The sequence below is a fragment of the Camarhynchus parvulus genome, chromosome 3 (assembly GCF_901933205.1).
Source record: "Camarhynchus parvulus chromosome 3, STF_HiC, whole genome shotgun sequence".
NCBI classification, from domain to species: domain Eukaryota; kingdom Metazoa; phylum Chordata; class Aves; order Passeriformes; family Thraupidae; genus Camarhynchus; species Camarhynchus parvulus.
The window spans coordinates 50,081,651-50,098,531 of NC_044573.1; the positions used below are offsets into that span (position 1 = coordinate 50,081,651).

At 42.6% G+C, this 16,881-nt stretch overlaps 1 protein-coding gene across 1 annotated transcript in view; it reads right to left on the reverse strand.

Moving 5' to 3' along the window:
- Positions 1-16,881, reverse strand: part of TXLNB (taxilin beta) — a 41,083-nt gene that overhangs the window by 23,427 nt on the left and 775 nt on the right. The window contains exons 2-4 of the mRNA XM_030945686.1: positions 9,723-9,812; positions 4,400-4,816; positions 2,368-2,459 (exon numbers count right to left, since the gene is read on the reverse strand). Coding sequence (XP_030801546.1) covers positions 2,368-2,459; positions 4,400-4,816; positions 9,723-9,812 — 599 coding nt within the window. The remainder of the gene's footprint in view (positions 1-2,367; positions 2,460-4,399; positions 4,817-9,722; positions 9,813-16,881) is intronic.

Sequence of the window (16,881 nt, forward strand, 5' to 3'; positions counted from 1 at the left end):
TCTTGATCCCAACTGCAGACAATGTCAGAGCTTGTATTTATTTTTTAGCATATTGTTCTTGCACCTAGCACTTGTGAGACTCGCAGGACCTCTGAAAATAATCCAGTTATAAACAATCCTGTGACAGCTGTTTGTAAGCTAAAGCTGTTGTAAACCACAGTCTGCTTTGCTAACCCAACACACCGAATTTAGTGAATGAGATGTTCTCTGTTGGTGAGTAGTGTGGCAGAGCTTTTGCCCAAATGCCTGTCCTGCTTCCCCATCTGTGGGAACCCAGGACATCCCTCTGGCTGTCCAGAATGGCCAAGACCCCTGCCAGGGGGCTCAGAAGCCCTGGCATGGAGCCCAAAACACCTGTGGTTTTGATTATGACCTGTGGAGCAAATTACCCACCTTATATGAAGATCAGCAAGCCACAACAGTTTAGGTAGAATAATAGTGAAGTTATCATGGGGTGAAAAACTAGATTTTGGAATGGGGGTTCAGGAGGCAAGATGGAGGGATCTGGGCATGTCCAGCCTTTCTCCTTCTTCTTGGCCTCCGTCTTCTGCTGTGATGTTAGCACTTTTAGATTGGTTTAGAGTAGAAGTAGAAGCTCACTGTCTAACATAGGTGATAGTATTGGAAAGTAATTCTAAACATTGTATACGTAGTTTTTAGCATAAAGACATAACACCGACCCAGGGGCAGGCAGTGTGCCTCAACTGTCCTGCTGGATGGACCTCAGGGAGGGCAGGAGAAAAATTTTTATAGATAAGATGCAATAAACAACCTCGAGACCAAGACATGAAGAGCTCTGACTCATTCTTCAAGCTCTCGGGCTGGGAAAAGAGACTTTTAAGTTTCTCGGCGTCACGGTGACCAGCAAAAGATCCTGAGACCCATCCCCCCTGGCGTGGCTTCTACCTTTCTACCTTCACCAGCCTGTGCTCCCGCCTGCAGTGTACCCACAGGTCTACAGACTGTGCCAGGGCATGGGCTGGCAGGGACATAACACTGCTGGGTGACCTCTTCAGCTATAGCCAGCCCCAACACTACTTGAAGAGAGGCAAGCACTGCCAAGCACCCAGCTCCATCAAATGGCTACACCATCCCCTGAGCTGTGCTACCACAAGTGTTTGTGTCACCACACGGCTCACCAGACCAGGAGCTGATCTGGCTGGAAAACAGCTCAGCAAATCAAGACATGATCCAAAGTGTGTGATGGGGATGGACACGAGGGAGCGTGGAGAGCGGTCACAGCTACAGCCAACTGCTGACAAGCCATTAATCACCACATGCCCCTCAGCCACTTCGAGTGAGCAGGGTAAGGCTGTCTCCAACAAGGTTTTTGTGGTATTTAAGGAATTATTTATTTCAGTGACATTGCACAGTGTGTCAGAAACAAGTGTTCAGGACTTTTGTTTTAGCACCTTTCTCCTGCATGGGCTACTGGCAATCCACCCTCTGTTTTACACAGTGCTGCAATGCCATTTGAATGCAGTGGAGAGTACTTTGTAGAGGAAAGTACTGGACCTATTTCAATTAATCCATGAGGATGAAGCCCCTTTAAGCATGAGATAAACTATGAACAGCCTGAACCCAATTTATGAAATCAGAGGATTTTACATGAAAAATGGAAAGCTAAATTTCACTTCACATTATGATATGTGGACACATCTGTGCATAAAACCAATTAAAAAATCAATGTTCTGCTTCACACATTTTTCAGCACTTCACAAAGCATAAAATGCTGCAGCCTTGTCATTTGTAAGATCTCCACAGCTTATGGTCATACAGTCCTTTGACTACAAAGGAAAATATCTCTTCATCTGAAAATAACCCATCTTAAGTGTGGAAAGAACAGTCAGGTAGGTGGCATTGTTACAGGAGTGACATTATGGTGGCAGGGGCTTTGACTCTTCATTTCATTGTGCTGTGGCTTCTCTTACAATTAGTCTCAGTTGTCTACTATCTGCTTCGTAATACAGGAAGCTTTATACTAAATCCTGTATTATTTTCATTTTGATTAAATCACCAATGCATAATTTAAAGCAATACCTGTAACAGAAACATGCAAAACTCCTTGCAGGATGTGAAGGCAGGAGCCTAGACACCAGTCTCCCGTGTGGGTCACTTTGGTAGATTTGCCTTTAAGTACAAATATTCTGCCTCATCAGCTTTCTGTCCCAAATCTTGTTTTTGTCACTTTTCATTTTTTGTCTTTTATTTTTACCCATAATTATCTGACCATGACAACTGTATTGGGATTCACTTACCAGGACAGACACTACTGGTATGTGAGGTTTGACCATGCTGCATATCATGTATTTTTTATACATTCTTGTGTAGGCAGTTTGTACAGAAAAGAGCCAACACTGTACTCACCAGCTCAGCATACTTCTTAAACAACAGGTCGAGCTTCTCTTCTGGAGTATTCAGCTTATTCAAACTTTGCATCAGTAGGGTGGCTTCTTTTCCTTAGAAAGAGAGGAAGCAGATATTTGATGCTAGAGGTAGTTTGTAGTTGATGTACTGTTATGAAATTAGTTGTTTGATGCATGGGTCTGTAAAAACACAGGCTGAAATGAGGCATTTTGGAAGGAAAGGAATAATTTTTGCTGTAAATTTTGGAGTTTTTCTTTGCCCCATAAGAACAATGTGCTAGGACTTTCCTCCATTTCAGACCTCAGTAATGGGCTTTTTTCTAACCAAAACATTGTCTGTGAGATTCTTTTGTTCTGTGTGATCTGATTTTCATTCAATGTCTTTGCAAGATGATTAGGTCAGACACATGGCACATTTGACTGACATAGGACAGAAAGGACCTGGACCCCAAAGGCTCAGGAACAGCTCTCTTTGCAAGTGAAAGTGGATCAAGTCTGGTGTATTCAGCTCCTTTGCTGATCAACCCACACAAGACATCAAGAACACTAAGTCAGATATAGAGACCATGGTGTGGAAGTAAACAATCAGAGGGTGGTAGGTGCTGCCAGCCAGGTCTGGGCTTCGTGATGTTGGTGTAAATCAGTTCCCTGACTTGCTGGAGAAAGCTTGTATTCCAGAGGGAGTCTAATAACTCCCTGGGTGTGCAAAGCCAAATCACTGCACAGCCATTCAGGTATTGCTTCTCCTCTGACACCTCTTGGTTTTCATTTCAGCCCCAGGTATGATCTGGAGCTTGAACACTGCTTGTTCATTGAATACAAAGTGTCCCTGACATCCCTGGAGAAAAGGTTGCCTGTGGTCCCAGGGGCTTGGACATGCTTTTCCAAATGCTCCTCCTTCCTGAGACTGTTAGACAAAATCTGCTTTCTGCTTTGGGGTGGACATTTTCTAGGTTCTCAGTTCTAGTGCAGACCAGGAGTACTGTCTCTGGAGAAAATCCTTTATTTCACACTAAATTCTCTCTACAGCATCAGCATAAATAAGTGGAAGTGAGCTAAAATCAAATCCTGGGGTGAACTGTCACAAGGGCAGATGGAGTACTGTGTGTTGGTAGGGTTTTCACTGAGCTTGCTGAGCTACCAGTAACAGCACCAAAGCCAAGGCAGTAGAAACTGAGAATTTTCTTCTGGACATTCAAAGAATTTCTGAGGAAAAAAATCCATGCCATGTCCTATGCTTAGTCCCTTGTCTGTAAGAATGTCTGTGGTGATTCCTTTACAGGCTCAGTCTGTGTTTGGGTTTGGGCTCTCATGCAAAGGAGAGGCTTGAAGATTGGCTGCAGTTAAATGTAGGAAGGGAAATAATTTACATCTATATTAGATTAGAATGTAACTACATTGCTCTCTAGTGGCTGCCCAGTAGAAAGTACGTGTATACAAAAATTTGCTAAGACCTCTTTCTAGCTCAGCTGACAGCCCTGCCAGGTCTGAGGTGTTAGAGAACAAATGTATTGGCTGATTTCATATATATTATATAATTAGTCCAGGGGGTTTCTGAATGAACAATAACCTGGGCATGACAGTAATTTTCTTCTGCAGATCCTCATGCCACACAGCAGCACCATTATTACTGTTGTGACCAGTGAGTAGTCATATCTGAGCAGACAGGAGAAGAAAACATTCACTAAGGTACAGATGAAAGACTACATTTTCCTTCATCCAAGTGACTTTGTCCAGTGTGTCATTGGACTGACAGCTTTGGCTAACCAGTGTGGGTGGCCCAGTAGTACATCAGTGTTGTGTGATACAACTCTTTTTTTTTTTTTAAAGAACTCATATCTAATATAGCCTACATATTGGGTAGTGCCAAAAATAATTATCAGTTACAGAAAAACTGTAATGGTTACTATAATTTTCAGTGGTAGATGGAGGTCCCTATCATCCATACCAGAAACTTAACATGGTAAAGAGCAAGTACCAGGGAGTTCTCACTTGTGTTTGCAGAAGGGCTGTGGGAGTATGTAAATCCTTACCTAGTCCCTTCAGGATTTTCTTCTCCAACTTCTGCTCCTTGTTGACGCTGGGCTCCTTTGCTTTGGAAGCATCTCCAGGAGCCAGCTTCTCTTTCTCACTCTCTTCATTTCCATCTTCATACTCTGCATCCTCCAAGCTGCCTGGCTCTCCCTTCTCAGGCCTGTCTGTTCCTGCAGCAGTGCTTTCCTTCTCCATCAGGCTTGTTGCAGACCCGTAGGTTTTGATGATGTCCTCCAGCTGCCGGCTCAGCTCCTCTGAGATGTCACACACGGCTGCTTCGGGCCAGCTGCTTGGCTGCTCCACGGGGACTGGAGCCGGGGATGGCAGGCCAGGGGCAGGTTTGTCCCCACTCTGCCCCTGGATGTCCTGCCCAGGTGAGGTGGAAGACTGGTCATTCTCCATGCTTGGTGCAGCACCTGACAGAAAAACAAATGGAGGGTTAATTTAAAGGCATAGAACCAGCCATATAAAGAATTAGCCATCAAGCTGTTCCCAAAGCTTGGCCAGCATGTGAGTGATTTTGTGTGAAATTTGGGATGGCAGCTTATCCATTGGTTCTGGCTTGACAAATATGTCACACTTAGATAAATAACCAAGGTGATTTGCCTGCAAAGAGAAAGGCAAATGATATACTTTCCAAGAGAAAAGCCTACCCAAATCTAACACTTAAAAATGAAAACCTCTTATTCCCACTGCCAGCAATGACACATGAAATGACACCCCAGTCACTTATACCATTTTCCTCCTTGAATAAAATATTTGCCATATGTTTACTTTTCTTGATCTGTTTACTTGCAACACTGGTTCCGATATGGGCAGCTTCACTTCAGAGCTGCATTAGTTTCATTTCCTGTTTCTCTCCTGTTGACACATCTTAAGTCAATAATTGCAGAAAATATTTTAATATTTTTAATATTTTAGTATTTATATTTTCAGTGCAACTGCAAATTGCACTGTGCCCTTGGAAAGCCCAGCATGGTGCTTAATCTACAAGACGTGGTTGGGTACCATCACAGTAACAGCAAAGAATAAGATTAACAGCTATAAACCACCCTTCTCTTGTACTTGCTGCATGCTGCTGACAGCTTCTTTGACAAAGTACAAACTGCAGAATAAACCACAATGAAATAAACCAAATCACACATAACATAGTTTGATAATCCATGGTGTTTTGTGGGGTGAATTTCAGCTAATTTATTCCCAGTTTGCAAAGGGAAGCTTTTGTTTTCTCAGGTTTTTGAGCAGCTGCACTCAGCCAGGCAAATACAGAGCCCCCAACATAGCTGTGTTCCTGCTCTGGCTTACTCAGGACCTGGTAATGAAGTTGTCAGCAAGAGCATCCTGGGCACCAGGAAAACTTAGAGTAGTGAAGGCCCCTTCCTTCTTAGAAGGAGAGGCTGCTGGCGCCTCTCTGTTGCCCTCATGAAGTAATGCAGAGGTGTGGGGTGCACAGCTGGACCTTGATCTGCAACTATCCCCCACTACTGCTTGACTGCAGACTCTGTCCTCTTTCCAGCTGTGAGTCCTTCTCTCTCTTTTCCAGACTGATTTTTGTTCCTCTCCTTAATAATATAATTTATAATGGTGCCAATGGGGAAGAGGGGGAGAAGCTTACTTGGTTGGCTCTTTCCAGCATGTGAAGTGATTGCTTTCTTATTTTTTAAAAGATTTTGAAAACATGAAGCTGACTGGGAATCATTTTGTTCTGTGTTCAAACAGGCTACAACATATGTTTTCTATAGTGTCTAAATTTCTACAGCTTTCAAAACTGTAAATAACATGACCAAAGACATTATATGATAAGAGAGATATCATTTACTGTAATAAATGACTCAGTGTTCTTAAATTCTCCCCAGTCAAAGTGATGTTTGGAAGTGCAGTGATGGCCATCACTAAGGCAACATTTTTGAAGATTTGATTTTCTAGCTATATGACCAGGCTTGCAGATAAGATAGTAAAATGAGTTATCATCTCTCAAGCAAATAATTGAAAGCTTTGAGTGGGCTCAGAAAGTGCTTGAAAACTGTTAGCTAGAAATCCAAGCCCCTGCAGTCCACCCCTAGATACAACTTGCCAGCAGAAATGGCTCAGGAGTACATCTGGATCTGGTCTCACGGACCTGTGAGACAATTGCATGCCATTCTTTCCTCACTCCTTGTGCCACAGTCACTATATCAGTGCAAAATGATTGTAGAATTATAGCGATCTGATTTGATGTCATATCGAGTTTAACTGACACTGAAAAATTAGACCCTATATGTGCAATTTAAGTAAATAATTCCAGACAGCACAAATGTTAGCCTCCTGTTTGTGATCTTTTTAAACAAGAGTTAATTGACTGCCAACTAATTCAAGGTCAGTAAGAGTATTGTAAAGGCTAAGCTAGACACTCCACAAAATACGTGTTTATCTCTGACATGTTCAGGCTAGTGTTTACTGTTGCAATCATTAATTTGAGCTAATTGGCAGTTGGCAATCAATCAGCTAGAAAACCCAGGACTACCAGCTCTTGTTTAGGCAGAATAAAACTCAGAAAGTATATCCCGGTTCAAAACAGCTATTTTTGTTATATGTTCATCAGAGAGGGGAGAGCAGGACTGCAAAATGCTCCATTTCCAAATATTAACTTCTTTTGTATCTCCCCCTCTTTGTAAGAAGGCTCAAGCTGATGTTTTCTCTGTACTCTGACTCTCCCCCTTGGCTGCCTCCCAACTTCATCACTCATGTGGTAGCACTCTGGCTAAAGGTTTCCTCTTATGTGAATCATAAAGCATGTCTCCAAATACTGTAGGCTTTAAATACACTGTGGCAATTGATCTGTGCATGATGTGTCTCAGCAACAACAGAAAAACAGGGGTGAATGAAAGAGAAACTGGATTATTAGAATCAAGGACACAAGATGCTTACAAGCTGGCCTTGCAGGAAATCTTCCCTAACATACATTCCTGGCTAGAAAGGGATTAGTTATAATCAGTCTGAAACCATGGCAATTCACAACTGCTGAGTTTCCATCCACCAGCCCAGAATGGTGAGCAGGCAGGAACCCCAGAAATACACAGCAATGAACTTCTAACCCAAAGGTGCCCACCCACTGGGTCATACTAGCAGTTGTATTTACACACACAATAAATATCCTAATGTTTTATTTTGTTCTTCCTCAGACTAAGCCAGAGGTGTGATAAGTGCTTTCCAGCACAAACAATGCCTCTGAAGACTTCTGTACCTTGTTTTGCACAACAGCTTCCACAGTGCTGCAGTTTATGTTGAGGGAGTCACAGCATCTGGGAGTTGCCTGCTTACAGCCTTTGATGCTGGGAGTTTTTACTGCAGTTGGCCCCAGTTCTCCCTTGTACCCCAGCCTGCTTAACCTTGATGTACACAAGGAATTCTCCCTTATCAGGCCATAAAAGACTTTTGGGGCCAATTTCAGCAAGACCCAAAGTGTTTACATTATACTTTATCTTAAACACAGTAATGCCTAAAAATTAGGTGACAGAGTCCAGAAGAGGAATTCCTTGGTTTTTCAGACTGTTTTAGACTGGCCTGTTTTTCAGGCCAGTTTTAGACTGGCCACCTTTTCAGTTTTGCAACTCCTACTAGCATTACTGTTGCTTTCAGGCGCTGAATTTCCAACACAGCCTTATCCTGTTTTATGGAAAGGGGGAGGACTGGATACTCTGACTGAGTCTGAGCATTGCATCTTGTTTACTCTTTTTCTCCTGCATTCCCAAATCCTGGATCTGTTCCACAGCTGTGAGATCAGCACCTTTCTTGGCTCTGGTGTTTTGGATGGAAACTTGACACTTGTGGTTACTGCCTACAAATAGTCACTGTGGTCCTCCTCTCCTTCAGTGGGGAACACCCCCAAAGAGCCAGAGGGTGCTGCTGCCTCCCCACTGTGAGAAAGATTCCTCTCCATTCTCCTTCCTCTGTTAAGAACTTGGGAAGACTCAGGACAGAAATGGAACTTTCAGCACAGTTGAGCACACAGCCTAGCCACTGCTGCATCCAGAGGCAACAGCAAAAGGTGTATGCCTCAGATCAGTCTGGTTACATGCTGAGTTTGTCTGCAATTATATCCCTCAATATTTCACTTTTACAGCACAATTTTCCTTCACTGGGCTTTGAAAACAGCCAGTATTTCCAAAGTAAAAGGTCAGTAGGCAAGGGCCAATGACTGACTTAGCAGAGCTGCAATAGCCATCCCACTGCTGCTGGGAAAACTGTTCCTGTGCTGGGGTGTGCCAGCCCACCTCTCGCACTGCTGGGAGCTGGTGCTGCTGCCCAGGCACCCTCCTGGCATGACCAAAAAACAAATTAAACATCTTCTTCTTAGCTTGTCTTGCACGCTGCCTTGAAAACTGTCACAGAGTTTTGTTTATCTTTTATAAACAGTGCTTCCCCTTCCTTCTTATGGGATTTGCTTCCTGATTTCCTTCTTGCAGCTTTAACTTCTAGACGGTTTACAGACTGGTCTATATTTAGTTTTTGCATCCCCCTATATTCAGCAGAAGGACACATGGCACCTGCTCTGCAGCCAGGAGCTATTTTAAGCTCTTCTAAAATGGGTGATGGTATTTAGCACTTTATGCTCAAAGTGCACATACACACACATTTCTCTAAAACAAAGCTTTACATACATTTGCAGCAGCCAACACATGCTGATAAAATCTGATTTTTTTATCTTTATATAACACCAGATTGGTCTGCAGTGACACCTTAAAGCAGCAAACATTAAACTCTGGAATTGCCCCTGCTACTGTAGCTCTGATCACCCTCCAGAAAAATACAAGTACCTTTTCACAGTCTAGATAGACAGTGCCCTATGTGTTACTTTAGAAAGCAGAGATAAAACCAGCTGTATCAGCTACCCACTGCATTTGAATAGCTTTATGATTTATGTGCAATTTCCTAGTACAAAACTGAACAAAAGTTTGGAGGTTTCGTGGTAGTTTTCCATGCAGGGTCAGAACCAGACTTGGAGGCTTTCTGAAGCCTCCTGCTTCACCTTTCATGTGGCACCTGAACCTCGACTACTGCTGTAGCAGACCACTTATGGCCCTCAATCTCAATTCAACACAAGCGCTACCAAAGTTATCTTAAATTTCTCTGATCACTCTTGAGACAAGAATTTGCTTCTTCCTCTTCAATAGCAGCCTTGGATACCTCCCAGTTTTCCTCAGATGTCACATGGTGCCCAGACTTTCCTAGGGCTGTTCCCAGAAAATGCAGCTTGAGGCTCCCAAAGGGAAGTACTTACATTAAAGCCCTTGTGCCATGTCACCAAGCAGTGACAGCAAGGAAGCTGTTCATCAGACTTACCGCAGCAAAGAGAAGATCTGAGCAGAGGAAAAAAGCCAGGCAGAAAGCTCAGACAAGGGCACTCCAGCAACAGGTTCCGTAGTCCTGCCACTGAGGAAAGAGAAAGGAAGACAGAGTGAGGCAGGAAGGACAGAGTGACACAGGAGGAGCAAACAGTGCAGGGACTGAGTGCGCACTGGGCAGGGACTGTCTCTGATAGGTGCAGGGGAAGCTGCCTGCTGGCTGGCAGCATAAGCCTGCTATGTTGGCTATTCCCTGCTCTGACAGAGATAGCACGAGAGATTAGAGACTTGGGCCCTCAGAAAGAGAAAAGAAAGCAAGGATACTTGCACAGCTGCTACCCTTCAAATTTAAGTCTTAATCCCTCAATGACTTGAGGAGTTGTGCTGTGTGAAATTTGTCTGTATTGACAATGGATTGGTCGAACTTGGTTGAATTTTTCTGTGTCTACCACAAAGACTGGGATGGATTTCCATAATGTGAGCTCCCAGCTGTGACTGCCCTTTGCAGCCTGGGATTTGGGCAAGATTTGTTAAAAACAGACTGATTCTTAATCGTAGACTCACTGACTGGAAGAAACCACAGGGCATCTTTAGTTTAAGCTCTTGCTTGAAGGAAGCTCAGCTGTAATCTCAGACTAGGTCTCTCAAGACTTTAAATTGGTCTTTACAACCTCCATGGATGGAGACTGCATGACCTCCCTGGGAAGCCTGTTATCTGGCTTGACTGTCATGGCACTGAAAAATCTTTCTACCTAGCCTTAACTTCCCTTGTTCCCGCTTGTGCCTATTACCTCTTGTCCTCCTGCTATACGCTTCTGTAAAGACTGTCTCTATCTTCTTGATAATCTCCTCCAAAGCTGTCCCTTTTCCAGGCTGAACATCCAACCTCTCCTGACAGGACAAGTGCTCCAGTGCCAGCCACCATGGTGCTCCTCTGTTGAATTGATCAACTTTTCCATTAAGGCAGCGATGCTAAAAGAGGTGAGTAGTGTAGCTGCCCCTGATCCCAGCAGCTCCCAAGCAAATATTGTAGCCAAGATAACCTGCCTGACCTGCTTTCTGCATGTGACTGTGCTGGATCACGTTGGCCCAAAGTTGTGGTACAAGCAAGCAGAGCACTCCCCAGGGAGCTCAGCTGTACGCTTCTTATGTAGCAACCAGCATTTCCCACTTCTGTGACCCACAAGCCACTCAAGCACCATCTTGAGATGCCATATCACCTAAGCACCATCTGCTACCCACTCCCTAGAAGGAGATGTAGGTCAGTTTAATGCACAGATATGCAAACAATGGAGAAACGATAGGCTGGTACTGAAGTGGCAGCCAGGGCTATGAGAAGAGAAGTGGGACTTGGTCTTCAGTGAAAAACAAATAGGCTCAGAAAAAAAGGGGGCAAAACAAAAGCATACTATAATGATTAGGAGTAATCTTCAGACTGATCCATGTCAACAGAAGAACCAGAAATGCTTTGTGCCTGATTTACAGAGGATGTCAGAGAAAGCAGTATTGGGCAGCTCAGTATCAAGAACTATCAGCTCAGGAATAGTCTGTACGTTAGCAGCATCTCAGACTTTTACTGGAGAGGACTAAAGGTCTTGCTATGTTTGTGGAGATGGTGGGGCAAAAAGTTCATGCTTGAGGTGATTTCTCATTAGTCTTATTTCTCTACTTTGAAAAGGCAGCTCCTACAATCTAGGGATGCATGGACATTGTGACTTCAGGGAAAATCAGTTCTTCCAATTTTCTTCAGACACTGGTGGTGGCTTGGTAGAATTCCTAAGGAAGTCACTGATTTAGGCGTGAGCTTGCAAGGTCAGGGGCTTCTGTAGAAAATCTTTTGGAGAGGGTTGGAAACTGGCTGGATATGTTTTGAGAGGAGATAAAACTCTTGGGATGTTTGTGACAGGGCAGTGTGATAGATCAGAATACCAGTGAAAATAAGAGTATTTGTATGGGCTCTTTGTGCTCCTCCTGATTCAACTGAAGAATTCTCCTGTTCCAGTCCCTGTTCATTTTTCTTTTGAAATAAAATCAGCTCTGAGATCAAAATGCACAACTGAACTACCAAGGAGCTAAGTAACAGCTGAGCTGTAGAAACTCGCTCTGGCATAGTCTCATTCCTTGGCAAACACAAGGCAAGACAGGTTCAGCTTTGTTCTCTTTCACTGGGGTTAAAGCTATTACATGTCAGCTCGTTTTTGCAACAGCCTCACAGCATGTATGGGAACCCTTATCACAGCTCAAATGAAATGATGGGATTCACTGGGCACTGGGAACTTGGTCATATCCCTGAGACATCAGAGTGTGCTGATAATGGGAAATTAGTTGGGGTCATCATTATAAAAATCAGCTACAAGTAGTACAAAGCCACACATTCTGAGTTGTTTCTAAATATGCAAGTAAATAAAGCAGTCTGTGGTAGAGTCAGGAAATAGAAAAGCACAGATAAAATCAGTATTACTAAGTTTGTGGGGAGTACGTGGGTGTAGCTTCAGAAGATTAAAAGGGATCTGCTGGATTTCGAGCTGTGAATTGAAATAACTGTCTTAGAAATGGAAAGGAAAACGCAGAGAGAAAAATTTAGATGAGTGTGTTAAAACTGCCATGCAGGCAATTCACATGCCAAGGACAACCAGCTGACTGGCACTTGGATTCTGCATGCTGGGATGGTTACATCTGGCGAGCTCAGGAGAGAGTGGACTGAAAGTGCTTTCTGTGGAGCCTGCATGGTGTCTGAGGTTTTAGCTTTTGCAGTGTTTTAGGCATTTCATGTCCCTGTTTTGGGGAAGAGAAAGAAATCATTCCCTAATACATCAGAAAGAGGAGAAATGTACCTTCCTCACATTAAAGCTAGATGACTCCTTGAGAATTTGCAGGAACAAAACTGAGTTTATTTTACAGATGTGTTCAGCTATGAGCTGGATTGCACATCAACCACCCTAGACTCTCTTTGTTGCACAGTGGCATTTCCATGGGGGTCATAGGGAATATCACAAACAAACTATCTATTTCTAATCATCATCAGCATAAATCTATTGAAGGATAGACCTCTCAGGGGAGGAAAAAAACTTCTACCTGTATTGGTCATTTGGTCTATATAATAGAGAACGTGTTCAGCCTTACCAAATGAAAGGACAAGTTCACATTAAGTCAATGTTATTGAAACTTTTGGGTTTCCTTCCTATCTTCCTCTGACATACCTTTTCCCTTCTTTGCCTCGGCCATTTTCCAGGGCTGCAACATTCTGCTCTCACCTGCTCCCTCCTCTTCTCACTCCCTCCAGTGCTAATATTGCTTTTGGGAGTTTTGTGTGTTCCTTCTGTGTTCTGTGGGATAGTTTAGGTGAAAGACTGATGGTTCATGTTTAGAGTCTCTCTCTCTCAAATGCTCAAAGGCTTTAAAAAATGCCGACACTGAAGGCAGTACTGTGTTGGATAAAACCACTTGAAAAAGTTTTGAGGGTTTATTTTTCACCACAAGCAATGGCAAGCCTTAGTTGTTCTACCACCTAATTGAACACTTAGTTTCTGCAGAAGCCCTAATATCCCCTGGAAGCCATACAGACTGATTTGTCCTGCAGGCCAGTCTTTTGGCAGAAGGCAAAGGGGCTGCAGATGTTCTCCTGCCTTCTGCACCGGCAAGGAAAGGGCTGTCTGCACCCCTCTGCAACTTCTAGCTACTCCCCTCCATGACCCTGCTAGCCAGCAGCAGAAGGAAATTTGGAGACTAGCATTTCCAGTCCTGTCACACACAGGGATGCAGATGTCAGTGGACTGCCATGGTCTGCTACCTCAGTGCCAGTTCTGTATCAGTGAGAGTATCATTTTTTATTCTTGTGCAGAAACTTCTCTAAGAATCTGAATGAGTTTTTCATGGCTTTCCTCCTGAACAGTTTTTGTTTATTTTTTGAGAGGTTTTTCAAATTATAGTGTGCAGGGACAGAACCACTTACTGTAATACCACTATTTCAGTCAATTATATTATAAACATCATTAGAAAGCCAAATACATCCTGGACTGAATCAAAAGCAGCATGGCCAGCAGGTCAAGGAAGGTGATTCCCCTCTCTTCTGCCCTTATGAGACCCCACCTGCCCAGCTCAGCACAAAAAAAGTGTGGACTTGTTGGAGCAAGCCCAAAGCAAGGCCACAGAAGAGTGGGAGGACCTCTCCTATGAAAAAATATTAAGAGAATTGGGGTTGTTCAGCTTGGAAAAGGGAATTTCTGGGGAAACCTTATAGTAACCTTCCAACACTTAAACGGAGCTTATAAATGAGAAAGAGTGACTTTTTGCATGGACAGATAGTGATAGGACAAGGGGCAATCACTTCGAACTGAGAGATGGTAGATCTAGATTAGATATGAGGAAGAAATTCTTTACCATGAGGTTGGTGAGGCATTGGAACAGGTTGCCCAGAGAAGCTGTAAATGCCCCATTCCTGGAAGTGTTCAAGGCCAGTCTGGATGGGGTTTCCAGCAACCTAGCCTAGTGGAAGGTGTCCCTGCCTGTGCCAGGGAGGTTGGAACTAGTTGGTTCCTTCTAACCTGAACCATTCTATGATTCTATGATTCTATGAAATAACATTGATCTGTTTTGTTTAAACATGACCATAATATACTTATGTCATAAAATAATAATATGATGTGCATATAACATGATAATATACAGTAACAAGCAGGTATGTAAAATACATAATGAAAGTACAGTGTTGATGAAGAATTTAGAAATGCCTATAAACATAAAACATATAATTTGAATTTAGAAAGAGCCCTCATAATGGATCTTGAGACACAGAAGCAAAGTAACATGTGAAGAATGGTCTAGAAATCAGAAGGCTGCTCAATCTGGCAGGCTTTTCTGCCATTGGCTCCTACAACTAAACCAGTACAGGGAGAGTCCTATGATTTTCAAATGAAAAGTTTGTCAAGACAAATCTCCACTGGGTTTAATTTACTTGGATAGAAATGTTGTAAACACCAGTACCAATAGGACATTTTCTATAGTGCTCTCTTGGGAATAATTTCTCTCCTGTTTAGTCCTCTGTTAATGTGAAAAAAGGAGGGGAGGGGGAATAATATATTTGCATTCCACACTGTATCAATTTTCTACAGATTTCCTAGCTCCACATCAATCTCAAAAAGGTTGGAAGGTTGTGATTTGCCTTCTAATAAGATTTTATGGCCTGAAGAGTTTGTCATATACCTAATGTTTGCCACGTTTTTTTTTTTTTTACAGAGCTCAAAGATCCTGACTACCAATGGCACTTAATAACACAGCCAAATTAGCTGACACAGAAAACCCCAATAGGCAACAGACTTAACTATTTTAAGCAAATAATTTAATTCTTAATCTACATCAGTAAGAATATAATTTCTGTGGTGTAGCAAGGAAACCACTCTAAGAATCTGGAGGGAATCCCCATGGTCTGCTACTGAACAGTTTTTGATTTATTCTTGGAAAGATTCAAGTCTTTTGAAACTTTAAGAGCTAGCAAAATCAATTATCAGGGTTTCAATTTTCTCCGGGCAATTTCCACTGCTTCAGCTTGCCCAGGAGACAGACTCTACATAAATACATTATGCTATGTGCTACTTGGAGAATTTGGCAGAGCCAAGAATAGCTCCACTTGAAAAATCACACAAAAGGTAAAGAAAACCCTCAGGTGAGGCATGCAGTCACACCTGAATGCATATTAGCAGTTTGAAAATAACTCTTCTCCATATATAAAGGTAATTTATTGGGAAGGGAAAGAGCAGTATTAGCTGTTTCTAGTTATTCTGGTACTGCAGTGAAGTTACTGCTGATTTACACCATCATAAGTCAGCACAAATCTGGCATGAAACTTCAAAAAGGTATTGAATCCTGAAACAATCTATTTTTGTCATGTAATTTCATTTTAAAATGATACTCCTCCAGCTTGAAATCACCTTCTATCAACACACGATGGGAACAGAGTTGGACCAAGTCAACCATCAACCCCAGACATTTTCTGAGCCTGCCAGGGGAATTCTCTGGGCCCAATTCAGATGTGATCATGCTGTAAATCACATATCAAATGTAATTGGGAAGTCTTTTAAATGTCAGTGGTATATTGGTCAAGGGTGAGTTATAGAGAAGAAATTATCTATTCCGGCATGATAATGTAGACTGAATTATTTTGTAAAAGGTACTTGTCTTTGTCTTTTCCTCCCTTTTCTAAATTCTTCCATTTGCTAGTAATATTCACTTGCATCAGTTTAATTATCAATATGTATAGTTTATTTTAGATTGCTGCTAGAACTGGCTTATAAAAATTAGAAATGGGAAAGACTCATTAAAGGCTCAGTCCTGCAGCTGCTTCATGTGTGGAGCTGTCATTGATTTCCTAAACAGCACCTGCTTGTGAGCAGCAGAGAGAATAAAGCAAATTAGAAATTGAAGGCTTGAATATCTCAGCTGTATGAGCTGTACATGGGCAGGAAAGCATCTCATAATTGGAGCCAAGCATCTTTCTCTGGAAAAGTCCAAATTCTGCTGATAATCATAAGGAAACTGAGGGGGGCAGGGGGCTGAACAACACTGAGGTTATGACTAACCTGTCTAGGAATACTGGAGGAAAGATTAGGGCCCGACACAATGAAAATGACAGATTGAGATGAATGATGCTTGGAAATCAGGGAACGTTTGTAGTGAAAGATAAAGATCTGTAGAAAGAAGTGGGAAAATAAGAGACAGTGATGGTGAAATAAGTCCTAATGAGAATCTTATTTTATAGGATAATGACAGGGTGGACAATGAACTGTTAGTTCAGAAGGAATGATCCTGTGATCAGCAGAACTGGCAGCACTACCCTGTGATGTCTAAAACTGCTGCTGACGTAAACACCAATGACCTATTTTAAGGCATGCATGGAAGGTGAATCACTATATGGAGAATGCAAAAGGATGCAAGAGGTATATTGGCGCTGGCAGATCAGAACTGGAACGGAGTCAACTGGATTTTTTATAAGGGTTTTCTAGCTATGCAGAAGCACCTTATTAAACATAACATTTGTGGGACCAAAATAATAAAGAAGAAAAGAGAACCCAAGAGATGAAAGGATGAATAAAGAAAAGATCAGGTGAGAGTGAGCTTCATGTCTTACTAAGCTGAAAGACAAATACAGGAGGAGGAACCAA